The 26410-nt window shown below is 50.6% G+C and overlaps 2 protein-coding genes across 6 annotated transcripts in view; both read left to right on the plus strand.

Annotated features, from left to right (window-relative positions):
• Positions 1 to 11025: 11025 nt before the first annotated feature.
• LOC123025252 (cytochrome c oxidase assembly protein COX19) lies at positions 11026 to 15608 on the plus strand. Of its 2 annotated transcripts, XR_006415083.1 has the most exons (4): positions 11026 to 11155; positions 12476 to 12587; positions 14204 to 14355; positions 14486 to 15608. XR_006415083.1 is itself a non-coding variant. In XM_044433826.1 (3 exons), the coding sequence occupies exons 1-3, from the start codon at positions 11074 to 11076 to the stop codon at positions 14289 to 14291; spliced, it is 282 nt and encodes a 93-aa protein (XP_044289761.1). In that variant the 5' UTR covers positions 11026 to 11073; the 3' UTR covers positions 14292 to 15608. The 2 variants fall into 2 exon arrangements, 1 of the variants encoding a protein (XP_044289761.1); XM_044433826.1 differs by having other exon boundaries at positions 14204 to 15608.
• Positions 15609 to 26276: 10668 nt separating this feature from the next.
• Positions 26277 to 26410, plus strand: part of ADAP1 (ArfGAP with dual PH domains 1) — a 55358-nt gene continuing 55224 nt past the window's right edge. For all 4 annotated transcript variants that reach the window (XM_044433254.1, XM_044433255.1, XM_044433256.1 and 1 more), the window contains exon 1: positions 26277 to 26380. In XM_044433254.1, coding sequence (XP_044289189.1) covers positions 26296 to 26380 — 85 coding nt within the window. In that variant the 5' untranslated portion in view covers positions 26277 to 26295. The remainder of the gene's footprint in view (positions 26381 to 26410) is intronic.

The raw sequence follows: 26410 nt of genomic DNA on the forward strand, positions 1-26410 counted from the left end.
CGAGCCGTTGGGTGGAACTCGGCTCGGCTGGCCAAGCTGCATCCTCTTCTCTGGCCGGTGCGACCCTCCTCACTTCAGCCGCGAAACGCCAGAGCTGGCGGGAGCGGCTGCGGGACGCGTTCCGGCTGGTTTCCGAGCAGCCAGACGGGCCGAGTGGTGAATCGCCGTGCTCGACACTTCCTGCTCTGCATCTCCCTTTGCTTTGCATGAAGGTCATCCCCTGCAGGTTCATCTCTCTGGCTGGCGCTGCATCTGGAAAAAATTTTTTTTTGGCCATGCTTGACTTGGAAAGTTTCATCAGGGGTTTAAATGCAGAGGGCGGCCTTCTGTCCTCAGTGTTTCCAGTTCTCCGAAGAATGTGGAAAAACCAAATTCCTGCCTTTCATGTCCATTGCAAGCCGGGAAGCCCCAGCCCCTGTGATGGCATGAGAAGGACCAGCCTCCCCACATACCGCAAACATGACGTGAAGATGGAGCCCCATTCTCGAGGTGCGTGAAAGGATAGAGAGGATGCAACAAGGCACACAGATCAGTCTATTAATGTGACAAGCCAGTTGAGGACTTTGTGGTGGGGTTGTGGGGTTGTCTTGTCTTAAAAGGCTATGGGGGCTCGCCCCTGGCGAGTGTGGATCCTCGGAGTATGGTCTGAAGGCCCATCGGGTGTCCACCATGTTGAAGCTAAGCAGGGTTGGGTCTGGCCAGAGCTTGGAGGGGAGACCCCTGGGACACCACAAGGAGCTCCCTTGCATTCCACAGTGGAGAAGGGTGGGATAGAAATAGAGTAAATACAGAAGGGAACTGGGTGTGAGGCATTTTGGTTCCTGACTTCAGGGGTCAGGGGGCGTGCTGGATTCATCGGCACTTGCAGTGCTCAAATTGCAGAGGCGCTGAAGGGGGCTGGAGGTCCCCTGAGTTACTGTTTAACTCCTTTTATTTAACATCCTTTTTAGCCAGGCTTTCATGCAAGGACCTGCCAAGGTGATGCGGAAGGTAAAAAGCACACAAAGCAGGGACAATAAAAATCGGTAAGTACATAATCCATAAAAGTCCAGAAAGCAGAGCGGGATCACGGCAAATGCGTACAAGAGGAGCGTGGCTCCAAGATGTGGCCGGAAGGGGTGTAACGGGGGGGGGGGGGGTGAGACACCAGAAGAGGGGCTTGTAGGTCTCAGGTGGAGCTGCTTCCTTTCCTCCCACATAATTTCAACCCTGGCCGCTGAGAAGGGAAAATGGCGCCTTGCTCTTGCTCTTGCTGAGCCGCGCTTGGTAGGAGCAGCAGCTCAGGCACTGCAGGGACACCCCTCTGCTCTGTGTGGCCGTGTGTCCTCGTTTGCGGTGGGCAGCCCTCTGTTTAAAGGCCACCAAAGGACTGCCCCCAGTTCTGAAGGCATCTTCTCTATCCAGTCCAAGCCTGGTTTAATGACGACGAGCCATTGGAAGGAGGAGCGCCAGGGTCTTGGAGATGCCCGTAAGCAGCAGCCGGGAGCGCATGGGTCACTGGCCACACATCCGTGCAATGGCGAGATATACCCAACAGAACTGCTCAAGGCACAGCAGCCATTCGTGGATTTGCATCCAAACCAGCCTCTTCAGAGCTGATGTAAATACCGATCGTCCTTTGTCTCGCTGGAAGTGGGTGTTGCGAGCCCTCTTTCTGGCACTCTCCAGAGTTTTCGGACTAGGACTCCCGGCATTCTTGAGCATGGGCCATGCCGGATGGGGCTGAGGGGAGCAGGCATCCAGAACGCATAGGCAGTCCTATGTGCCTGCCTGCCTGCCCCCTAAGATCTGGGGCGGAGGCCCTTCTCCGGGAGCCCTCCTTGAAGAAGATTAGGAGGGTGGCTACCCGGAGAAGGGCCTTCTCTGTGGTGGCGCCCTGGTTATGGAACACACTCCCCAGAGAGGTTCACCTGGGCCGACACTTTAATTAATTAATTTATTTAAAACTTTTTAAGACTGTCCCTTACCATAGATTCAGAGCAGTTTGACAAGACAAAATAAAACACAGCATCCTAATCAAAATTTTAACCAATCATCAATACATATTAAAAACATTTATGGGGGGTGTTGTGCCCGGATCCTGGACTACCGTGCCCCATGGCCATCATTAGGACAAGTAACAGACTTCGAACCGTAACCCCGGCCTGAAGATACAGATCATCTGGGTGGGTTTTGCCTGCCGAGGGACACTTCTCACAGCCTTGGCTCGTTGCCCACAACGCACGGCACAAATATTTTCCGTCGCGAGCTGAGATGGTCTTGCACAAAGGCCGGGAGCTGTAGGGAAGGCGCCTTGAGCTGACAAGGTTATGCTGAGCGGCTGTAATGACAAGACATTCCTGTCCGGAGAACAGCTCTGTTTTATGTCGGCCCGGCTCAGCCTACGTGCCTCTCTGGCTGCACACACACACGGTGCCCGGGGGGGGGGGGTCCCCCTCCTGCTGCTGGATTAGATGGGGAAGTTGTTTCTCCAAGAGCGATGGCTTGGTGGATGAGCTCTGCCTCCTTGGCCACCGCTCGAAACAGACCCTGACGTCAGTTCAAAGTAGGGATGCAGAACCTCAGAAGCAGATCTGGCCCACAGAAGACCCCGCACCCTTTTCCCCAAGCACTGGCTTTGGTGTGGGGTTTTTCTCATTCTAAAAGGTTCAAAAGCCACCCCACCCCAGCTGTAATGACTAGCAGAGAGAGCTTTTCTGTAAAATGAAGGCATTTTAAAAATAAACGTGGTCCGCTTGGTTGCCTTCAGCCCCTTGTACCACTGGAACAGAACTCCGAGAACTGCCCTCGAAGGGCATTTGGCCTTTGGACTGAAAGATTTCAATCGTGCAGTGGTCTTCTCCACTTCCCCCGCCTCTGAATGCTCCGATGCTGCATGTCTAGGCCTTTGGCTGGATCTTTTTATTTGCATTTATTCATCTCAGTGACATGAATACCCTGCCTTTCCAAGGAGGAGCTCAAGGCAGTAGGCAAGGCTCCTTCCAGGTTATCTTCACAACAACCTTGCAAGGTAGGTTAGGGCAAAAGCATGTGACGGGTCAAAGGGGACCTATAGAATTTCATGGCTCGGTGTGGCTGGAGCTCAGGCCTCCCCCGCCTTGCCAATAAAATGGGCCTCCCCATCTGGCAGAGGCAGCGGGCTTGGAATGGCCTCAGAGGGCAGTGACGTTAGTTATTCCCTGCATGGTCTACTTGGAAGTAAGTCTCTCTACGTCAGTGGGGCTTACTGCTTATAGGTAAGCAGCTTCGAGTTGCAGTCTTAATATAGGGTTGCTGCCATTTCAGGGGCAAGAAGAGGAGAGTTAGTGAGTGGCAATGTGGTGCAGTGGTTGGAGTGCAGACTGGGACTCAGGAGCTCCGGGTTTTAGTTCCCTGCAGCCATGGAGTTCACTGGATGACTTTGGGCCAACCCTAATATACCTCACAGGGTTGTTGTTGTGTGGATAAATAGGAGAGGAGATCTGTGTAAGCCACCTTGGATTTCTTGCAAGAGAAAGAAAGATGGGGTAAAAATAGGAAGGGGAAGACGATGATGAAGAATTTCTGCCCTGGCTGTTGAAATAGTTCCATGCATTGTGGCTTGAGGGTTCAGGCTGAGATGGGTGTTTGTTGGCTTATGGAATCTAGTATGTTGAAACCATGGTTTGTGGTGATGTCCGGACCAAGAACAGTGGTGTGTTCCTGGCTTGTTCCAGGAAGAGCTGCCTGCGAGCAAATCTACTCTGAAAGCTGGCAAAATAGGCCAGAAGGGAAACAAACCCGAAAGACCAAGCTCTGATTTGTTTGATCATCTGCAAGGCAATTGGTATCCGAAGCAGAAAACCACAGTTAATGTGAACCGTGGTTTAGCATTATGTGAAAATGCTTGGCTGTCTCCATGCAGACCTACCTGGGAGGAAGTGTGCGGAAGACACCTTCCTCCCAGGTGAGCCTGCCTGAGATGGCATGGCGCATCACAGAGAGAGTTTACAGACCGTGACGGCTTTCTAACCTTTTTGACACTGGTTCCTCCAGTCGTGGCAGGAAAAACCGTGTTTGTCCTGTGCAGGATTAGTCTCTGTCAGATACCTGGATCTCGCCTGAAGGCAGATCACTCCTTAATAATCTCCCTGCTTTTAAGGCAAGCAAAGTATGAAGCTTGTGTGTGTACCACAAAAGCGACTTTGACAATCGATTCATTCACGCCAGACGTTATCCTTTAGGTTTAAGCCTGATAAAAATTTGGGGTGGATTATATATGCCCCCTTAAACCACTTTCTACCACTCGGGAGAGGAGAATGTCAAGTATACAAAACAGATTGTTTTTCCATCAAATGACAGCTGGACAAGATCGCGGAGGCTTAGCCCAGGAAAGTGTCAGGTGTGGCAACCCTAGATAATGTATTTTGCTTTCTGGTATTTCTCCTTTCATTAGAGAGGGTGTTAGTCTTTGTTATCAAATTTGTCTTCTGGGTGTTTCCTAGCACCAGAAAGGTTAATGTTTGCCTGGAGGAACTTGAGGAATAACAGTAGATCTCCCCATAACTTTGCCCCCTCCCAAACCGGCAACGGTTGGAGCAATTTTATTCTAGCGTGCTTTTCGGCTGATGCAGTTGGTGGGTGCAGTTCGGGCTATAAGCAACTTTAAAACAGGGTCGTGGACCTGCAGACTGGTGGGTCCAATGGGGCCGTGGGGGTTGCCCAGAGAGTTAGGGGTCCTGATGCCAGGAATCTTCTGCCCCCCCCCCCCGGCACCAGGTTTGGAAGAGGAGGGGAGCCCTTTGAAGCTCCTTCAAGGGTGCTAGTGAAGCTTCTTGCACTGAGTGTTAGGGTCAGTCTGTTCATGAAGAGACAGAAGGGCTTTGGGGAGGGGAGGGGAGGGGGAGAGGAAATGGGGCCCGGTCCTTGGCCCCACACGGAGGCACTGGGAGAGACAAGCAGCTCAGCTGGAGGGGCTCTGCTACTCTTACCATCAAGTTTGCCAACAGTGAGAACTCCCTTTGAGGGTGCAGCCACAGCCTCACTGAAAGGGCTGGACTGCAGGGAAATGTCCAGTCTGGATTTAGTTTCTCCGTGAGCAGAGATTTCTCCTTCCATTGTTGGCAAGGGCGATTTAGTGTTAAACTGTTCTGTCCACTGTGGAGTTACGAGGAAAGGAATTCCTTTTCAAATGACTGACTCTCTTGTCTTCTTATCCTACATAAGAATGCAATTGGCATTTGCTTCTTGCTGAGATAACATCCTCCTATGGTTGTCCTAGGACAGAATTCCAGCCAGATGATCCCCCCGGAGCTACCCAAGGTCCTAATTTCTTCCTGCCTGAATGTTGTTGTTGTTGTTGTTGTTGTTGTTGTTGTTGTTGTTATTATTATTATTATTATTATAACATTTCTATGCCGCCCCTTGCCGAAACCTCGGGGCGGTTTCTCCCAGCATCTCCCCTGAGCCTGGATGGTTCACAGGATGGGATGCCATTCCAATGCTACAATAGACAATTGTGCAGTAATTAAGAAGGAGCAGGGAGTGTGTGCCAGACTATCACCTTGGAACTACTCTAAAGCATACTTCCAGGGGGATGTTGTTGTTATGGTTGCATAGAATCACTTCTGGCCCAAATACTTAATTTGGACAGAAGACATTTTTCAGTTTGTCCCCCACCACACTTAAATGAGTTAGGAACAGGAATACAGAAACTACGCATTCAGGAGAAGACACAATGTTCAAATATAGCCATGTCGCTTCCTTTGTAGCTTGGCTGGCTCGCTTGAGTCAAAAGCTTTTCAAGATGTTTCTCTCGCTTTGCTCCTTTGCCTGGTTAAAGGGGAGAACCAGGATACTTTTACTTGCGGCATCGTCACAATCCTAGAGCTGACACTATCATAAACATTCTGGGGCTCCAGAAGTTTCCACTCACCCACATGGCTGTTGCCTGTGAATTTTGTAGATCGACAACTCCAAAACACATTCTTGGGAAGCCTTCTTTCTTGTGTTTCTCTCATGGGATGCCTGTGTATAAATGCAGGTGGATATCAAGAATATCTCCACAATTGTCTTACATAGCGAACAGAAAACGTGCAACTCACTGATTATATAAATTCGAACTTTTCTGTCAGGATTTGCTTGGCATCGTTCCTCTTGCAGATAGTTTGACACGTATTCTTTTGCCTTGATTCACCAAACTGGCACCACACTTTATCTTCAAAGGTTTAGAACAGCATAGAAGGTTCTCCCATTTGATTCTCACAACAGTAGCTTCAAAGTGGCTCTTGGTTAACAGTTTGAACTGTGTTTTATATTACCGTACCCAAACCTCCTGTATGTCCCATAGATCCTGTTTTTTATTTAACTTAATCCTGTTGACTGGATTTCTTGGTAGTTTATGCATGGAGCCATTCCTTCCTTCGGTGCTTTAGGATTCTAGTTTAAAAACAAGTCTGGGCTTAGTTATAAATCCTTGGGGGGAAAAACCAAAAGAAGTCATTGACAAATGGGGAATTTTATATGCTTATATTTTAATACTGAATTGCTGCTGCTACTACATTGTGGGTTTATACGGAGTTACAGCTATTTGCAGGTTCTTAAGGTTGTTTTAGGGTTGTTTTTTTTAACTGGGTAAAAAGACTTTGTATTTGGGGTTTTAATGTTTTCAGCCACCCAGAGAGCCCCTTGAGCTAGTGAGGTGGTAAATAAATCCCATTAATTAATTAATTAAAGCTCTTTAATATATTTAGCAAGCTCTGGCATTAGAATTGCCTAGCCACCAAACACAATTGTCACCAATTCTACTGGATAGAACGGCCAGCAATTGAACCAAGCATTGTGGCGTCTTTTCCCTATGTGTCAGTTGTGAACTGCACAATTATTATTATTTTTATTACTATTAGTAAATTATATTCACATCCTGCCTCTTTTTCCTCTTGCAAGGAATCCTGATTCAAAGTTTCTCCCCCTCTCCCCTTTGTCCTCACACCAACAACCCTGTGAGGTAGGCGAGGCTGAGATTCCGTGACTGGCCCAACATCACCCAGGCAACTTGAGAACTTCACGGCTGATTGAAAATTTCATTTCAGGTCTCCCCCATTTCTGGTCCGACACACTAATCCCTCCCCTACACCGACGACAAATGTCAGTCCAACAACGTTAATTGCTTGCAATGGAATGAGCCTGTTTAATTGACTGAGCAAGCGTTCCCAATTAATGGAGCGCATTCCTTTTCTTAGAGAAAGGTTTGTGCTTTGAGATGCTTAATCCGAGTTGCAGAAAGACATTTCAAGCTGTGCATTTCCTCCTGTTCCGGATTTGCCTTGGAAGCATTGAACATCATGTTATGGGTAAATGCTAATGAAGTCAAATTGAGGGTCATATTCATAAGCATCCAGTTATTCACAAACCCACAAAAACAATTAATCACGGTCACAGGAGCTGCAGAATGAAGATTTCGTATTTCAAGCTGGCGGTTACATAATCGGACTGGGCGTACTTTTCCATCTACAGTTGGAAGTCCCAGAGTGGAACACAGAGATGTAAACGGAAGCACAAACGGTGACAAAATGACAACTAGCAGAAAGAGGTGAGCTTTCCACAGAAGTTACCTTTGAAGCCTTTATGGTCTGGATCCAGGACGTCTGGGAGACCGTATACATACACCACCTCGCTGGAAATGAACTTGTTAGGTTCACCTTCTCCTATGTTTACAAAAAACAGAAGTTCTTTCTCTCCTTTTGCGGAGATATTTGGGAAAGTTGCTCAAGTCCTTACCATAAAACGATCCAAACAGAACTCTCTCACCCATCCTTCTTCCACACTCGTTAAGGTCCATTACAGACATTTTTTGGCCAATTCTGTTGACTTTGAATTGGGGTTTTGGCTGAACAGGTATTTGCGGAAGCTGCTTCGAAATGCTGGGATGCTTTTCTGTCACGGGGAATCAAGAGAACTGGTGCTGACCAACGATCAGCATGTTTCAGGGTTGGACGCGTGTGGGCCTGGCCCTAAACCATCTTGGGGAAGTGCAGAACACTGCATGCTTCAGTACATGCAGCATTAGCCTAAAGAGCGCATTCCGTAGTTCAGCATGCACTGCAACCCATCAATAACCACCATTACGAATTCCCTCCATAGGGAAACCTGCTTCAACAAAGTGCAATCTCGGGAAATTCTGCGTCAGGTATCTAGCAACATTATTTCAGATCAGCGCCTTGGCTGTCCAGCTGGATTCTTCTATCAGGACATGCTGAGAGGAATATTCCTCGCTGGGCTTGTTCAGCGCATTCCCCCTCGGAAGCTCCACTGTGTTCAGTGGGTCCTACTCTCAAGCAAGTGCAGGCGGGAGGGATCACGGCAAGTGGTCCTGCATGGCATGCAGATGTTCCTGGGTTCCATGCCCAGCGTTCCGGGGCAGGATCCTGCTTGTGCTGTGGGGAAGCACGGATGCCAGTCCGCGCGGACACCACTGGAGTGGAAGGACCCGTGTTCCAGCTGGGGATGTGGCAAGTCCCAAAGCTGCTTTGCAGCCTTCGCGACTGGAGCTCGGCAACCAAGGATGGAGATCTTCTGAGTCTGATGGGCCTCACACTTTGGTAGCCGAGTGCAAACCACAGAGCAGGGACTCTCCCTTTGCCATGGGGAAATCTGGATCGATCCGGGGGTGGCACTGCCTCCGCCCGAGCCCTGCCGTGTGATCATGTGGCCCTCCGCCACGGCTGAAAGCGAGACGAGGAAGAGGCAACCGGGCCCTGACATGAGCAACGCTGGGGACCGAGCCCTTTCGTATCACCGAACTCTGAATCCCATCAGAGGTCGATCTGGAACTGACAGAGCGGAAGAAGTTAAACATGAGCTGGTGACAGTCGCTGGAGCCAGCGTGGACCCCGCGTTGGCATTTATTTCAAGAATTTATATCTTGGAAGTGCTTGCATCCCACCCCTCTAAAGGCTCCTGGAGCACATGCCAAGGGATGAATCAAGAGAACTCTGGCCCAAAGGCTTACAGTAAAAAAGACAGGAGACATGAGGAAAAAAGATGGGGAGGGCAAAGGAAAAAAAATAGGTAGCTTTTCCCTAGGTTTGGTGGAACAGTCTGGTTTCCCCACTCACTTTCGCCTTCCTCTGAACAATTCTGCTTACAGTTTTGGGAGGAGGAGACCAGCAGGTCTTATGGAAGGAATGGAACAGGATTACCAAAGGGCACAGTCACATCCAGGGCGCTGATAGCGTCTTTCCAATAAAGCACATCCCACTTTTTCCAGTAAAGTACTTTACCTGCAGGGCAAGCTGCCTCTGCCAAAATTCTCCTTGTACAGAGCCGCTTATCTCAATTGCTCCTCAGCTTTCTTCCTGGCAGCTCAGAGCAGCATCGATTCTAGCTTCACAACAACCCCATGGGGTAGGTTAGGAAGCACAACACACCAAAACCCTCCACACCAAAGCAGCTCAGGGCACATTCCTGTACATGACTGGATGGAAACAAGTCCGGCACCTCTCCGCATGCCTGGTGTGCCAAGATGAGAGCTGTAGGCCGTGGACAGCATTGCGCTTCCATAAGGGTTGAGGCTTTCCTCCAATTACCTGAAGGAGGAATTTAGTGGAGGGTTCGTTTAGACTGATTTAATCATTTTAAGTATAGTTCAGGTGATTTACCAGAATAACTGAATACAATATAAAAATACGAAAATAGCAAGGAGTGAGAAAAAGCCAGCAAGAAAACAAATTTAAAACAGCCACCGTAACAAACTTCATAAAACAGGACAAAAATTCAGACAAAAGAAACCCTGGAAAGATAACATATATGATTATAGTATGCAAACAAAACCACCCTAAATAGCAATCCTAGGTAAGGGATGCAAAATTCTGGGTGTAGCAACAGGAATATTTCAGTTTGGATCTGATAAGAGACAGAATCCTGGTTTATTGGCAGTAAGCTACTGCAAGGCAGCCAATAAGTTAGGATTTGTAACCCCAGAACAAACCCTGCTTTTTTATCCTGGCTTGTAAAGGGAGTAACAAGCCAGGATCCTAAATGCAAATAATGATATGATACACAAATGCTTAGTTGGAGCAGATTCTTCAGCCTCAAGATGAGCTACTCCTGTCTCTTGGCTGCAATTAACAATCTTTCTGGTGCAGATTTATTTTCTCCTCTTCCCAGCCTTTCCCTAGTCTGGTGCCATGCAAATGTTTTGGCCTCCAACACCCAGCACTCCTGGGTGCTGGTTGGTCAGTTGGTCCTGCTAGCAGGGACTGATGGGAGTTGAAATCCAAACTATCTGGAGGCTTGGGGAAGGCTGCTGCAGACAGAAAGTCCCAAACCAGGGTTCGATGATCTAAAAAGTGTATTTTCCCAGCATAGGAAATGCATGTTGTTCGTATTGGCTGTTTGAGAGCAGAAGACATTCCTTGGACCAAGAATGAAATTGCTAATTGTTAATAGTCCAGAAGTGTCTTTCACAATAAAGGTGCAATTGCAGATATCACTGGACAGAATAAAGCCCTACAACTTCCAGCATGGCTGGCTAGGGAACACTGGAAGTTGAGGACTTTTCTCTGGCTAAATGTGGACAAACTCCAACCTACAAATCCAGGATCTAGTCCCCCACGTAGGTTCATTGCGTGACTTTGAGTAACTCCTTGACCCTCTGCCTAGCCTACCTCACAGGGTTGTTGTGAGGAGCGAGTGGAAAGGAGGAGGATCGTGAGAGCTGCTTTGGTTCCTCGCAGGAGGAAAATATGGCAGAACATAAATCAAGGTTTTGTATCACGTTCCATCACATTGTATGCTCTGGGCTTCTATTTCTGGAACTGCCCGGAGGATTGGCTAGTGGCCGCCTGGAAGGGCCACCGGGACTTCCGTCAGGGCAGGGACGTGCGGGCCACTCGGGCGCCCCGCGGCCCCCTTTGCCCTCTGCCAGGCGGGGCCCCCCTCCTGCGAGCGGCGCTTCCCCGCCGGGGCCAAGACGGGGCGGGGCGCGGCTCGCTCGACTCACTCCGCTCTCGTCTGCTCTGGCCTGGCTCGGCACTCTGCGCGGCAGCCCATTTTGCCGCCGGATCCCGGAAGCGAGGCGAGTCTGGCCAGGGCCGCCGCCGCGGAGCCGCCGCCATGTCTACGGCCATGCACTTCGGGAGCAAGAGCTTCAAGCCGAGGCCGCCGGACAAAGGCGCCTTCCCGCTGGACCACTTCGGTGAGGGCCGCGCTTCGCCCTTCTCCCCTTAACTGGGACGCGCCCGCAGCGTTTCCCCCTCCTCCCTTGAAGGGCCGCGCTTCGCCTCAAGTGCGCACGCGCAGTCCCTCACCCGATCCTATAGAGCTAAGAAAAAAGAAAGGGTGGACACTTCCGGCTCAAAGTTGAGGTGCTCCAGTGCTAAGGGGGACACCGTAGAGTGGGGAGAATAGACCAACACCCGCCTTCGCTCATAGAGAGTATTAGTTTCTCATTTTTAGCAGAAATTCCGGTTGTTTGAGTTAGAGTTGCTCTCTTTATTTATTTATTTCATTTCTATGCCGCACCACAGTCGAAGCTTTGGGCCGTTCACACGAGTACAATGCAAATATCAGAAAATCAGAAAAAATATTTAAAAGGTTAAAACAGCTAAAACATAAGAAAACAGCCAAAAGAAGGGGGGTGGGGAAGAGAATGTGGCAAACCTGCCTCTTCTTCTCTGATGGGGGCACCTGAGGATGCTCATGGCCCGCATGGGCTCCAGGCAGGTATTCTACGGGAGAGAAGAACCGTTCAGGGAATTTCTACCAAGGCAATGAGACATAAAGGCAGGAAAGATGGTGTGATGTAGTGGTTAGAGCGGGGATGGGCAACACAAGGTTTGGGGTCATATCCCCATTCAGCTATGAAGCTTACAGGGTGGCTTTGGGCTAGTTGCTCATCTCAGCTAGCCCACCTCACAGGGTTGGTGTGCAGATAAAACTGGGAGGTGGGCCAACAGTTTGGATTATGTTGAACTCCTGGATGGGTGGGATATTGATAATTTAAAAAAAAAAGGAAAAAAGTTTGTAACAATGAATTGATGAGGAAAGCTGTGCAGTTCACAACAATTACAACTGCACAATGCAAAATGCTAAAGTGTGGTTTGAAAGTTTCAGACTATTGGATAATGAAATCCATAGCCAAACAGTAGCCAGTGGCAGTGTGAAGATGTACCAGACCCAACTTAGAAATGGGCCAGTGAGCCCCAATAGAGGGGATGTTTTCTTTCAAAAGCCACTTCCAAGCACTGCTGAGACCCAAGTTCAACAAAGTGATATTTGCTAGCGCAGGCCAATTCTGCATTTTCCCCTCCTGGGTGCTTTTCTGGTGAAGTGTGGCAAATTCAGAGTTTGCTATGGACCATGCTGGAAGACTGAAACACTCCTTTGCTCCCTTCTTGCTCCTTTATCGGGAGCTGCAGCTCCCGGCCCCTGGAAGGAGCCCTTGCTTTGTTTCACTGTTAATTCCATGTCTGTCTTCTTTCTTTGCTTTCAAAAACATGCCTTCGTTCTGCTTCAGGTGAATGTACGGCTTTCAAAGAAAAATTCATGAAGTGTCTGCAGGCGAATAACTTTGAGAATACTTTGTGCAGACAGGAATCAAAAGAATACTTAGAATGCAGAATGGAGAGGTGAGTGCATTCTTTCTCACAAAGCTCTGCGGCCGTGCTGATGGATATTTGCTGTAGTTCTTATACCGGCTTATGCCAGGTGGTCTTTGGTCCTGAAGGCTTTATTCTTTTTAATCTGTAAAATCATGGTGGGATGGAATCTCTGTCCTTACTCAAAGCCCCACTTTTGGCCTTTCTTTTAAAAAAGAATTTGGCCTTCAAGGGCCGCATCAGGTATTCGAAATAGATTAGAAATAAGGAAACTTCGCAGACAAGACAGAGGATTTCCTTTCTTGGTGCTAAGCACCAGCAAGGGACGTCCCATGCTCCGTGAGGCTGATGTGAACGTTACCAAGGGGAGAGTTCTCTTGCCCCTATTTTCTGAGGAACACGTGTGAGAAGAGCACCAGGAGTTAGGGAAGAGTTCTCTCTTGCTAGTCCTAAGAAACATCTCTCTATAAGTACCTATAAGTATCCTTCTATAAGTATCTCAAAGGCTGTCACAAAGAGGAAGGGCAAGATCACCTCTTGCTGATGGCAGAGTGTAGGACATGGAATAATCAAGTCAAGTTGCAGCAACCCAGATTCAGGCTGGACTTCGGGAAGAGCTTCCTCACTGTCAGAGCAATACAGCAATGGAACCAGCTGCCTGGAGAGGTGGGGGGCTCTCCCGCACTGGAGGCATTCAAGGAGAGACTGGGCAGCCACCTGAGTGGGATGGTGTAACATGGTGTCCTGCAACAGCAGGGGGCTGGACTAGATGGCCTTCATGGCCCCTTCCAGCTCTACTGTTGTGATTTTATGAAATCCCAGGCTTTTCTTTGCTGACACTTGGCTAACAGGGACATTCCAGGTTGAGTTCCCTCTGCTCTGAGGGCCACGGCCTGTAGGTTATGCACCCCTACTTTGAAAGGCAGCTTGGTCTTGGCAGATGTTCATACTTTGAATGTGCATGGAACTTGGAGCCATTGCTGACATGGCTGTCTGAACTGGAGCAGATTCTGACCCAGGGCTGGAGAACACGCATAGTCCTGGGAGCTTTGTGCAATCCTGCAGAATCCTTGCCACACAGATGATTTTTGTGGAATGGGCGGATATAAATGTGGTGGAGCACTCCTATGCTTTCCAGGCTATTTAAAGTCTGGAATAGTGGTTAGTGCTTCATGGGACTTGGGAACTCTGGGTTCTAGTCCCTTGTTGATCATGAAGCTTACTGGGAGACTCTGGACCAGTTGCTGACTGTTGGCCTAACCTACTTTGCAAGGTTGTTGTGAGGATTAAATAGAGAGGAAGAGGAGGTTTAGGTGAGCTATCCTGGGTTTCTCACAAAAGGGAAAAAGCGGGATATAAATAAATGACTCCATTTGGACTAGAAAATTGATTTTTTTCCGCGATCACGCTTGGGTTCTTCAGTGCATGCCTGCAGAATCATGGCTGTGTGTAGCCCTCAGAGAACTTCAGCTCTTGTGTGGTATAGAAATGGAGAAACATTTCTCCTGTGTCTTTTTTTTTAAGCTGTGTTGTATTGTTCTAAAGGCTTTGTTTAGGGACACGAAATTGTTAGCCTTGGAAGATGCCACTGCTTAAGCAAGTTACATTAAGCTCTAATAGTTTCTGTCCATCATTTCCCTCTTCAGGCAACTTATGGCCAAAGAGCCCCTGGAAAAGCTGGGATTTAAAGAACTGACCAAACAGAAATCAGAGGACCAGTCCGAGACAGTGTAAAGAAGAAAATAAACAGCCCCGATTGTCTCTTGCAAAAGGTTTTGGGCCTGCGATAGTGCATAGTGTATGTTGTATATTTTATGTCTGGTCACAGGATGTGTTCTGCAACGCAGTGCTGTACAGACCATGTAGAAGATGCAGCCAAGATGGGGCTGCTCAGAAATCCCACTGAGTTTAATGTGGCTTATTTCCAGGTAAGAACTGTTGGATTGCAATTCTCTGGGAATGAATCCTGTTGCGGGGAGTGCGGCTTGCTTCCTAATCGGCGGTGCTGTCCAGTGATGATGCTTTCCGTGGAAATGCTCGTATTATGGAGGACGAATCCCAAACCCCATTGACTCTGTGAGTGAATACAAATTCAAGACCATGAGCAAGTCCTGCCTCACAGGGCTGTTGTGAGGATAAAGTAGGGAGCAGGATTACATAAGCCAACTTGGGCTTCTTGCAGGAAAAAAGTGAGATATAATACGTAAACGAATCAACCCACAAAGTCACAAGAAATGCCAGCTCCAGTGTCCTTTTCAGAGCTGTTTTTTTTAATCTGGTGCTCCACACGACTACAACTCCAGTGATGGAAGACGGACTACAACTCCAATAATTGCCTGCCAGGAAGGCCATTGCCCACCCCTCGGAGCTGGCCTGAGAACATTTCCTTTCATCAGCCATTCATAGTTTGCTTGTTACGAAGGGGTTTGCAAATATGGGCAGCCTTAACAATTTAGAGTTTTCCGTGCTTGAGCATTTCAGAGGTTCTTCCCCGAAATAATTCTCAGGCGCTTAAGGGTAGAATAAATGATGCTGAAGCAATTCCCTTAAATTTGCACTCAAAGCAAAGGTGCCCTGCATGGAAATGTGAAGAAATCGTTCCTGATTTCATGATGGAAATGTTGATGTTTTGCTTTTAAATGCAGGCCATCTTCTCCTCTAGTTGGTGGCATGCCAATGATACTCCTTATGTGATGAAAGAAATGAGGAGCCAGTGTGGCTCAGTGGTTAGAGCATTGGACTGGGGTCCTGGGAGGTCCAGGTTCTGGTCCCCACCCAGCCATGGAGCCAACTGGGTGACTTTGGGCCAGTCCTTCACTCTCAGCCCAACCCACCTCACAGGGTGGTGTTGTGAGGATAAGATGGAGGGCCAGCCTCGGTTCCTTGCAGGAGAAAAAAGGTAGGATATAAATACAACATCATCATATTAATCATGTTAATATGGCAGCTCTTTCTTCCCCAAAGCTCAATATTTCAATCGCACAGTCTGAATTCAGTGAGAAAAAACAAGTGATATTGTTCGTTTATTTCCAAAATACACAAGTACATGCATGATTGGTTTCTTGTTTTTGTTTGAAATATTGTGGGTAAGTTGGTCGCTCATTGGCACATGATGAGCACAACTTGGACTCTCGACAGCTGAGGCCTCACTCCAGAGCTGGGCACACCCGGAGCCCTTGACGCTTCATGCCCCAAAATAGGACAGCGCAGGATTTCAGGCACGGTACGTATCCCATGCGTGCTTTTGCATCCTCTGTGAAATAGTCCTTAGTGAGATGCGTAGGACACAGAAGCGATGGGCAAGACTAGCTGGCTGGAACAGTTTTACACTCATCAGTAAACGTGACATTTTCTCTCCGGGGACCACTCCAGCTCCACTCCCAACGACGAATACTTTGAAAGTATGAAAATAATCTTCCCCCATCTCCCCTGAAGATAAATGGCATTTCTTGCTCTTGGAATATTATGACAAGAACTTGCTCATGGCTATTGTGGAAGTTACCAGAGGCAGCACTGGTGTTGCTTTAACAATGGTGACTTTTCTCCTTGTTTCCAGCCGAGTGTCCACAAGATCTTATCCTGCTCAGTAAATGGTTCGAAATTGCTAACATGCTGTCCTGGCTCAGCTAGCGGGGGAAAGGTCCGCCGGGAACAAGTTGAGATAAAGTACAGGGAGAAACAGGAATGAAAATATTGCCTGGAAGATAAATGTTTGCTTCTTGAAGGGCCAGAATGGCACCAGCCCACAGGGCCTGTGTGGCACGTACTGCTAAACCATGGTAGAATGCTACAAGAAGGAGCGGAGAAGATTGGCACCCCTGGTTCAGCCACAAGGAAAACTTTGGAAGTGTCTGCTGCTGCTTTTAAGCTAGTCAGTGTTCATTGTTTGGTCAGGAATAGCTGGGGATCAGAGTGATTTGGGCATAACTCTGGTTTGTTGAAACTGGGAAGGATCAAACCATAGTTTACCAGCCATAGTGGAAGCAAGCCAGGGTTGCTCCAGTTGGACAAAACAAGAAACCCTGGTTTGTTCCTAAGTAGAAAGAGATGCTTCTGGTTTCCTCATGGCAGCACCGGAGGAAGAAAACGGGGTGGTGGGGGCAACATGAGATCCTGAAGTGCATTCACACAGGGCTACATCGTGCTTTAGTACTGGGTCTCTAAGAGGATGCACACGCAGACCTCTCTGGTTCCTGCCAACCTCCCTCCCTGCCTTGATTTTTATTTTATTTCTTAAGATGTTATTTTTAATTAAAAACCTGCTTTTTGTGGGGGTTTTCTTTAACTGAGCAGCTGGCATTCCGCAGCGCAAAGTCCTGCCATCTCTTGGTTTAGGTCCAACGCGTGCGTTTGTGGACCCAGTCCCCTCTCTGCTTTTGCACTTCGGTTTTCGCTAGGTTGGTTTTACTTTCATCTCACCAGTTTGCCTTCTGGCCAAGGAGCGTTTCTGTGGCTGGCCGTGTCCACTGTGTTAACCATTCGTGTGTGTGGGCAAAGCCCCCCATGGCAGCAAAATTGTGAGAGAGCCCAGAGCACCCATTCAAAAAATTCCAAATGTGTCCAGTACCCAAACGCACTGGGGGCCCACGGTTTAGCGTGTTGTCCCAAGTGGGCCCTTTCATAACCACGGTTTGCCTTTCCTGCGGTCCGGTTGCACAGAACCTTAAACTGCGCTTGAGACACCAGGCTGGAGCACACTGCTCTCCTCTGGTGCGAAGGAGGCGGTAGGCCTCGCCGGTCCATTCACCTCCCTCTCTGCTGCTACAGAACCACTGTGCGTGATCCATTTTCTACTTGGGGAGATGTTCTCTTGCGGACGGTAGAACGAGGGCCAAAGGAGCTGGGCCTGTTGCCCATCGTGGGCAAGTGCCATTTGGCCTCCCGGTCTGCTGCTCCTCTCTGTGACATGCCCACATCAGCACTGGAACACCGCGGGGGAAGATTGACGGGGCACGCACGAGGAAAATACGTTCTGAGCCACTTGTTTCTGTCTGGAACTGCCCTGTCCTGAGCGGAGACGCTGCGTGTCTGGAGCCCCATGGCTGGTTAAGCGTGGGCTGCACCCTGATTTGGTCAATAGCAGAATCAAAGGCCACGTGGGAAGATAGTTGCCAGATATTTGTCTTGGGTCATGCCTGGAGCATTGAGGGCACTTTGCACATGATTACAGGAAGCCCCAACGTGGCCTCCTCATCGGCTGCTGAGGGTAGGGAGCAGGAGTTGGGTGGCCCCTTCCCCAAAGGAACGGAAGTTGACCTCTCGGCTCAACACGGGATTGATTTGTTCTGCGTGTGGGCCAAACCCGGCTACGTTGACCACAAACAATCCATGAAGAGAAGCCATGGTTTGTTGTTGGCTTGCGAATTGTGGGTTGTTAGCTCAGCTTTTGCTTCTCAGCTGCCTTCCACCTCCACCTCAATTGTATATTTGTTCATCGGGGGAGTTGGATTTCTTCAACAGGGAGGGCCAAATTCCATTCTGTAGATGGTTAAATGCTTGATAAAACACTTTATTGACTTCTCTTTCGCAAGCAAGGAAACCTGAAGATGGGTGTTGCCACGCTTTGCCTTACTGGCAAATATCTTCCCATGTGGCCTTTGATTCTGCTGTTGACCAAATCGGGGTGCAGTGTTAGCTTGCTTGGCTTGGCTTGGGCATGGTGGTCCGTGTGGGAGAAAGAATCGGCCGCCGGGAGGAGGAAGAGGGGCGTGTCTGGGCGTGTGGAAGGCTCTTGCCAGGCTCTTCAGAGTCAGCCGTCCTTGGGCCTTGGGGACTGCTGCAGGTGGCTCAGTGAGAAGGGTAAGCATGATCGGGCACTTGCCCAGGGGCATGCCCCCCAACAAGTCCCCCGTGCACTTGCTGCTTCACCCACTCCTCACAGTGGGTCCAGACTGGTGGTGGTGCAAAGGAGCAGTGGGGATGTCATGGCTGCCATGCCTGCTAGCACCACACTCATCAAACAAGGGAAGGGTGCCCGCGAGGAAGAGGAGGAGTGGGAGCAGCTGGGGCCGTGGTGCTAGGAAGGTTCGCTCGCTGAAGGAGGAGGTCCCGGAGGGGCTCTTGCCCACGGGCCCTCTGCAGCCGACCCGGCATTGCATAGCTCCAGTTGGTTCTTTGGCGGCAGCAAAAATCCGAGGAAGCAGGTGGCCAGGATCAGTGCCACGTGGCTCCTGATTCGCTTCCTTAGTATTCTCAGCTGAGGGTGCCTTCAGTCCTGAATGGTGGCCATTTCTATCTCCCCATCGGCCTGGATTATGAACGTCTGTCTTCAGAAGACTCCAGACTTGTTTATTTGATTTATATGCCACCCAATTAGCTATAGGCACTCCAGGCAGCTTACATGCAATCAAAAGAGTAAAAGTCAACAGTGCAATAAAACAGTAGTAGCAATAAAATTAATAGTAATAAAACAACTGATACTAAGCAAAATAAATATATAAAATAAATAAGTGATAAATTAATGAACTGAGAGGGGATATAAAACAATTATCCAATTATACAACGTCATTCACAACTGAAATTGCAGCTTGACTGCTGGATCAAGAGCACCCCCCCTCCCCCCATTTCAGGTCCTCCCCCAGTCTTCACACCGACTCGCACCAGTACCACCAAACCCTGCAAAGCTGGGCAACTCAGGCTGGTCGCCTTGCAATGGGGTGAACTTAAGCATCTTCCATTTTTTTAAGGACCAGCCCCAGGAGAATGAGCTGAGTTGAGCATCGGAGATGGGGAACGCTGGCCCCGCAGCGGCCTTTGGCATCTGGCCCCCGGAGCCTCTCCTGAGCTGGGCCCCCTTCGGTGTGGCTTCATCGCACTGTGCAGCCAGCATGGGAGGGCAGGGCTCTGCAGCTGTGGACTGGGATGGCAGCAGGGGCAGGGTGGGATAGGAAAGTTTCAACCCCGCCTCACCCTTGCTGCTATCCCAGTCCAAATCGGGATGCAAGGGGAAGTGCACGCAATTTCCACTGGAGGGCAAATGGTCCTGGAAGAGAGACCCCTGCAGTCCTGGGGGTGTTGTAGCAGTGGAATTCCTGCATCCGCGGAGGTTGGAATGGATGACCTTTGGGGACCCTTCCAACTGGATCTGGAGAAGCACTTTTAGCCCAAAGGCTAAATTTCAGAGATGCTCTCGGGCTGCTTTCCAGGGCAGAGGCAAGTCAGATAAAACAGCGTGTTCTACCTTTCACTGTCTGCAGCTGCACTTTAGGAGAAGCATTTCAAGCTGTCGGAAGAAAGTGGGGGCGCTGCAGCAGGGGGGAGATGTGGGCCTCTGAGGGACTCGGGGGGCCGCATCGGACTGGGCCAGATGGTCTGTGGGGCTGCGGTTCTGCATCCCAGCACAACTGTCACGAAGAAAACGATAACGAAGGAGGGGCAGGGAAAGCAGAAAAACAAACCTGGCTTCTAAATCCTTTGTGGTTCCTCTTGACATAACTTGATTTGAGAAATATATAGATTTTTTTTTCATTTTGAGGGGCACAGGTTCCATGGGTTTAAACCAGGAGTGGGGAAGCTCTTTCAACCTGTGGGACGTATCTCATTTCTTGGGGGCTGCACTCCAATGTGGGATGGGGCAGCCTAAAAAGGCAATAACGAAGAGGGCAAAAATGCCCCTGTTCACACCATATTTTAGCTCAAACTCCTCCTCCCAGTCACGAAGTAAAAAAGCATTTCAACAGTTTAGTAAGCCAAGAAAACACCAAATGGTTGGTGGGTTGGGGAAAATCTGTGGAGTCAAGGAAACTTTATTAAAAGAGAACAGTTAATCATACATAAGAAAGCAACTGACGATCAGTGAAAATATTTTGTGGAACAATTGGGTGCGTGTCTTTCAAGATACTTTGCTGCCTGAGGCAAAGCAGCAAAGAGTCCCTTCTTGGCTAGCCAAATTTGGCTCCAAGAAGATAGCCAAGAGTCCAGTCCTCCTGCCAAAACACAGCCTGGAACGGCTGCCTTTCACTAAACCTCGTTGGAAGGTAACAATGACAACCTTGTCGGGTGAGCTGATTGAAGTCTTTGCGACAAAAAACCTGCAAACTCTTCCATGCTTGTTCCAACCACTGGGCCTCAGCAATTTCAAGCGGGTAACTTGTTTTTGGGATCCTTAGGCTGGATCGACCAGTTCCTTAAGTCCATTCACAGAGTGTCCCGGGAGGCTGAGATGTTCTCCTGCTGGGTTCTGAACCTCAGGCACATAGGTCCACCTGGGCCAGTATTGCTGACACGGACTGGCAGCCGCGGCTCTCCTCTCAGGCTTTCAGGTGGGCGCTCTGCCACCTGCAGCTGGAAATGCTGCTGAAGGAACCCCGGACCTTCTGCATGCAGAGTCCGGTCACGCTGCTGGGCGGTGTCTGTGTTGGCTTTCCTGATGTGAGACCGGTGCCCTCTTACTCTTGCGCAGAAAGAGTGGCCCTGGTTCTTCAGCTGGGCAGAAGAAAGACGGGCACTGCAAACCAAGGCATCCGTCGTGCTAGACGTTAAGCCGAGGCATGAGATCCAGGTGGCTTGATTTCCCCAGAGAGCTTCCGGTTGAGCTGATAGAACATTTACGATCACAGCCTTCTCCAACCAGGCTCCTTCTGGATGTGCGTGGACTACAACCCCCATCCTCTCCAGCCGTCTCCAGTGGGAGGAAGACACGGAGAGCTGCACTTCGGCTCCAGAAGCAGTTCCTCTGGCACCCCTTCTCACCCTGGCTGCTGATGCCCGCCCGGGACTCTTCTTTAAGCAACCTTCTTGGACCAGTTGTCCAGGCAGTTTGGTTGGAGTACATTTGACTTTCCCACAATGCTGCAGAGCGGCACAGCACCAGAGCATTGTGGGCATGCAGGTGTCTCCATTCCTACCTGCTCGTACCTCCAGGCCACTCTGCTGGGTCCACTGACAAGCTCATAGCCAAGCCTGGAGCCAGCCTTGGGTCCAGCCCCCTGGTGTCCTCCAGACGAATGGGGCAACACTCGCGGTCTTCCCTAACCATCAGCTATGCTGACTGGGGATTATGGCAATTGTAGTCCAAAATATATGCAGGGCACCAGATTGTCTAATCTAGGAGCTTTTGCTGCATGAGACTTTTAACCCACCACTTTACCAGGGCTTCTGTTTGAAGATTCTTGTAGGTTTCAGAACAGCTCCTTTGCACGTGCCTTTTCCTCCCTATTTTCACTTTCTCTTTTTTATGCCTTCCGTTGCACAACCACTAGATGGCGCTGTAGTGTAGCAGAATTGCACAACTAAGGGAAGGTTTGATGCCACTGCTTGCACATGTCCAGATGTCTTTCACCCTAAAACCGGCAGAGTAGCCTTGGAGAATCACAACAGGTAAAGCAGCCTGCAAGAGCACAGTAAATGCAATAAATGGGTTGACAAAGCTTTGGATGGGCCTCTGGATACCACGCAGGAAGGAATCTGAATGATAATGTGTAATATCTCCGTTACCAAGGTTTTTGAGATTCTGGAGCATTTTCTTCTCTGATTTCAGGAGCATTTTCTTCAGACAGGAACGATCCCTCCCCCTCCCGCCCCATTCCTGTGCTCCATCATTTTGTGAATGCTGCCTTGACCCCTCTCCATCTGTTGCGCACTCAAGAACAAGCAAATAGATTTCTGGTTTTTAGAGGGATGCTTCTCAGCTCTCAAAACCTGCAGATGGAAGGAGGTGTGTGCGCGTCTTTTGCATTTTGATGGCAGCAGAAAGCAACCGAGTGGGCTTTCTGTCTGGAAAATGCTGACACCACACGTTCTAGCTACAGGAGCGCAACCAATTTTCTCCGTAATAACACACAAGCAGTTGAAAGGCAGGAAAGTGCTGGTGTTGGAAGAGGAGGCCAACTGGGTTTGTTCTGATAGCTTTCATGATACATCCTCAAAATGCCATCAGTGGTTGAGCAGAACAAACAGGCTTTGGGCACCTCCAGACGTCCGTGCCTTGGGTGCAACCCACCATATAAAAATCACAGTTCCAGAAGATAACTGGGAGCTGCAACAGAAGGTCGCAGCATGGGACGGTGGTGAAGAGATAAATTTGGGGTGCAGATTCTCCTCTTGGCAGCCCCCAGCTTCAGACAGCTGTGTTGATACACGGACAAAGCACTTCTAGCAGTCTTCCTCTCCATCACAAAAGGAGGGGTCCTCATAACCTGTGCAAGACCAGGCTTTGCAGCAGGGGCCACTCACAGCAGCACATTATCGCTAGGGGAAAAGTCGATTTACCAGGGTCACAGTGAAGCTCAAGGGGAACGCATGATTCTGGCAGTGGTGGGGCTCCGTCCCTCCATCCCTGCAATTCCTGGTTCCACGGCTCCATTTCCAGGGTGTGCTTCTGCTTGGAGTTCCAGCCAGCCACATCCTTTCCCAGAATCCCCCCTGCCTTCCTCTTTGAAGGTTTCCGTTTCTCCCCACCACAACATCCTGGCAGGCTTGTCTACTCCCTGAGCGTATTTTGGGTCATGGCTCATTGGAGGGTGGTTCCTACAGCCCAGCCACCACCGATCCGAATTCTGCAGACTGCAGGGCTCGCCCATCGATTGATGCTTCCCTCTTGTGTGTGGGAGGGCCAGTTCTGGCCATGTAATGCTGCATCCTGGGAGCAGAAGCTCTTTGGTAGGATAGTTTTGGGACCAGGCTGCGTATGTTCAAACCCCCAAGGGATGAAATGCTTTGCCAAAAAGAGACGGGGGGGGGAGGAGTGGGGGGAAGATGCTGGAAGGAGACATCTCTGCACTGCATTGCCAATTTCTGGTGTACAACTGTAGAAGAACCGCAATGTTAGTGTGTGGCAGTGTGGTCTAGTGGTTGCAGTGCTGGACTGGTGTTGGAGAGACTGGGGTTGGAAGGTGCTCCCTGGCTGATCCTGTTAGTTGTGCTTTCGTGGGAAGGCGCACCATCGCTGTCCCCTGCTGAGTCACAGACGTAATGATGTCTAAAGATAACCGCAGAGGCAACAGTCTTGCTAGGCAACCCCAGTGAGAGGCACTGGTGTGTTCCTGGACTCCCCACTGGGCCATCCAGTTGGGCATTGTGAGATCAAAAGGCCAGGCAAGGCAGGGCTTTGGTCGGGCCCAGCACAGGGCTTCTGTGACGGAAGTTTGCAGGGGAACCCAGTGGGGCTCCTTCTCTACATCACAACTGTTGTTTTGACCTTCGCAGCAGCAATCCATGCTGCTCCAGGGTGGTGCGCCTACTTTTGGGTTGGGCTCCAGCACCATGGATGCCTCCTGGATAACTCAAAATAACAGCTGCAATGAGTGGGGAGTCCCACCAAGGGAGGCATCAGAGACTTCCTCAGGATTTTCCTGCGTGGTGGTCGAAGCAATCATGAGCACTCACGCCGAAAGATGAGGGATGGATGCCCGCTTAACTTCTCCGTGCCCGGTTGTGGCCGACACCAGTTTGTCTTGACCTGGAGAGTTGCTGTACAGTTTGACTTGGCTTTATGTGAGCTGCGGATCGTGGCCACCAAGTGAGTCACCACCGCCATTCTCTCAGAATTGAACCGTCCTTTTTACGGAAATGATCCTTATCAGTATTGATTGCTCTTTGTCAGTGCCTCCAGCTCCCCCCCCCCCCCGGTCTCTGTTCCAAAGGTAGCATTTTATTTGATTTTATGGCAAGATATAAATTTCTCTCTGTGGGCCGGCACACTGAATGCAGGAAGAAATTGCTTAGCAACTGAATTAAAAAGTGAGAGAGAGAATCAATAACCTCCTGGGAAAACTGAAAGGGGCTTTAACCAACAAAACACCCGTTCTTAGTGATTATGACCCCCTTGATAAAGTGTATTTATGTCTTATAGTTAAACCCTGCCGTTTTTCCCTCTAAGGAATCCAGAACAGCCCTTGATGCTCTCCATGTTATTCTCACAACAACAACCCTGTGAGGTAGGTCAGGTTGAGCGCCAGTGACTGGCCTGCAGTAACCCAGTTGGCTCCATGGCTGAAGTGTGACGGGAACCATTGCAAAGTCTAACCACACCAAGGCACCCACGCTCGCATGGCCTGCTGTGACTGAGATCGATCCGCACCAGGGTGGGGAACTCTTCTCTCTGAGGGCTGCATGGCCCCTGGAGGGATCTCCTGGGAACTGGCAGGTGCCAGGGGCTCCATCCTGTACCTCCATGTCCTGGCCCTCCACTCCTCAGCTTCCCATCTCACCCTGATATGCCCATGCGTTCATTTCCAGGACAAAGGGCATTCGATTAACATCAGTTAATGATTAAGCTGCGATCATCCACTGGGTAACGATCCATGAGAAAGTCAGCCTGATTCATTCGCACTGGCCAGAATTTAGAAACCCTGTTTCTGCATCGTGGTGTATCACATGACCTTCACCAGTATAAATGTGTTTCCTTTCACCATTAGCCACAGACTTTGAAGTAGTAGTTTCCTCTGTGCCTGTAATAAATCCTGCACCGCGGATAGGCTGTTATTTTATCTTCATCATACGCTAGTGAATTTTAACTTTTATATATTAAAATTCTGCATTAAAAAGTATATCCATAATTAAACAAGGGCCAATGCTTATCGGTTCAGAAACCTTATGCAAGAAGTGCTCCTCTTTAACAGCATAATCAGTCAATGCATAGGCAGAACAGAGGAGAAAAGGCATTGGTGGTTATCAACAAGTACCAGTTCCTAAAGCTGAGCTCCCGCACCTCTTTATTCAGAATGATGGGTTGCTAACCATGAGCAACGCTGAGCGCACGACCCAACGGCAAACCCTAGGTTCTCTTCATGGCTCGCCCCGGGGTGAATTACCCATCCTTAAACCACAGTGCAGGGTTCGCACAGAATGTAACACAATGACAACCCACGATCCAGCGACAGCCCGCTTTCGAGCCCTGCGTGGGGCGGTTGTGGGGTGCAGACTGGGCTGTCGTGCTGCGCTTCTGGGGCTGGTGGTTGCTGAGTGCCAGGGGCTGGCGGCCCACCGGAGCGACTTGGGAGCTCTCCACGGTGCTGAGACCCCTGGGCTGCCCAGTGGGTTCACTCTGCCGGGGCGCTGTTCTAGATAGCTCGCCTAAAGCCCAACAGAAAAGCCGGCGGGGCTAAGGAGCCGCGCTGCCCGGGAGCCACCCAGACAGCCCGGGCGACGGGGCGGGCGGGACCCGCGGCACATGCCCCGCAGGGGCATTTCTGCGCCTGCCCAGGCAGAAGAAGTTCCGCAGCTCCGCCGATGCCCCGGCTGCGCCCTGCCGGGCTCGGCGCGCCGAGGAAACGACCCGGGCCGCCGGCCGCTCCGCCCGCTTGCAGGGCGCGGCTGCGGCCACTGGGGGTCGCGCTTGGCCACGCTCCGCTCCGGGGAGGCGGTTGCGGGAAGCCGCGCGGGGCGGGGGGCGGCCGGGCGGGTTCGCGCTCGCCCGGCTTCTTCAGGCAAGGTGCGCGCCCGCGCCGCCGGGATGCGGACCCTTCCCCCGGGCCGGGAGGGGCCGCTCCTGCTGCCGGCGGAGCCCTCGGGGGAGAGATGCTGAGAGGCGGGCCGGAGACGCCCGCCGCCGCCGCCGCCTCTTCATCCTCCTCCTCCTCCTCCTCCTCCTCCTCGCCCCGAGTGCCGCTCGCCCCCCTCCCTCGCCCGGCGCGGGGGGGGCTCCTCCATGCGGCGTCCCCCGCCCCGTCGGCAGCCCTCCCCTCGCCCGCGCCCCCCTCGCCCGGCAGTTCGCAGCCCATGAGCGCCGCGTAGGGCCGGCCGGGAGCGGCGGGGACGGAGGCGGGCGGCGAGCGCTCCCGCCGGGATCGGCCCCGCCATGGCGAAGGAGCGCGGCAAGAAGGCGCTGCTCGCGCTGCTCCAGAAGGAGGGCAACGAGGTGTGCGCCGACTGCGACGCCCCCGGTAAGGCGAAGCCCCCTCGTGGGGGGGGGG

The sequence above is a fragment of the Varanus komodoensis genome, unplaced genomic scaffold, assembly GCF_004798865.1.
Source record: "Varanus komodoensis strain SLA01 unplaced genomic scaffold, ASM479886v1 scaffold26, whole genome shotgun sequence".
In the NCBI taxonomy this organism is placed as follows: Eukaryota; Metazoa; Chordata; class Lepidosauria; order Squamata; family Varanidae; genus Varanus; species Varanus komodoensis.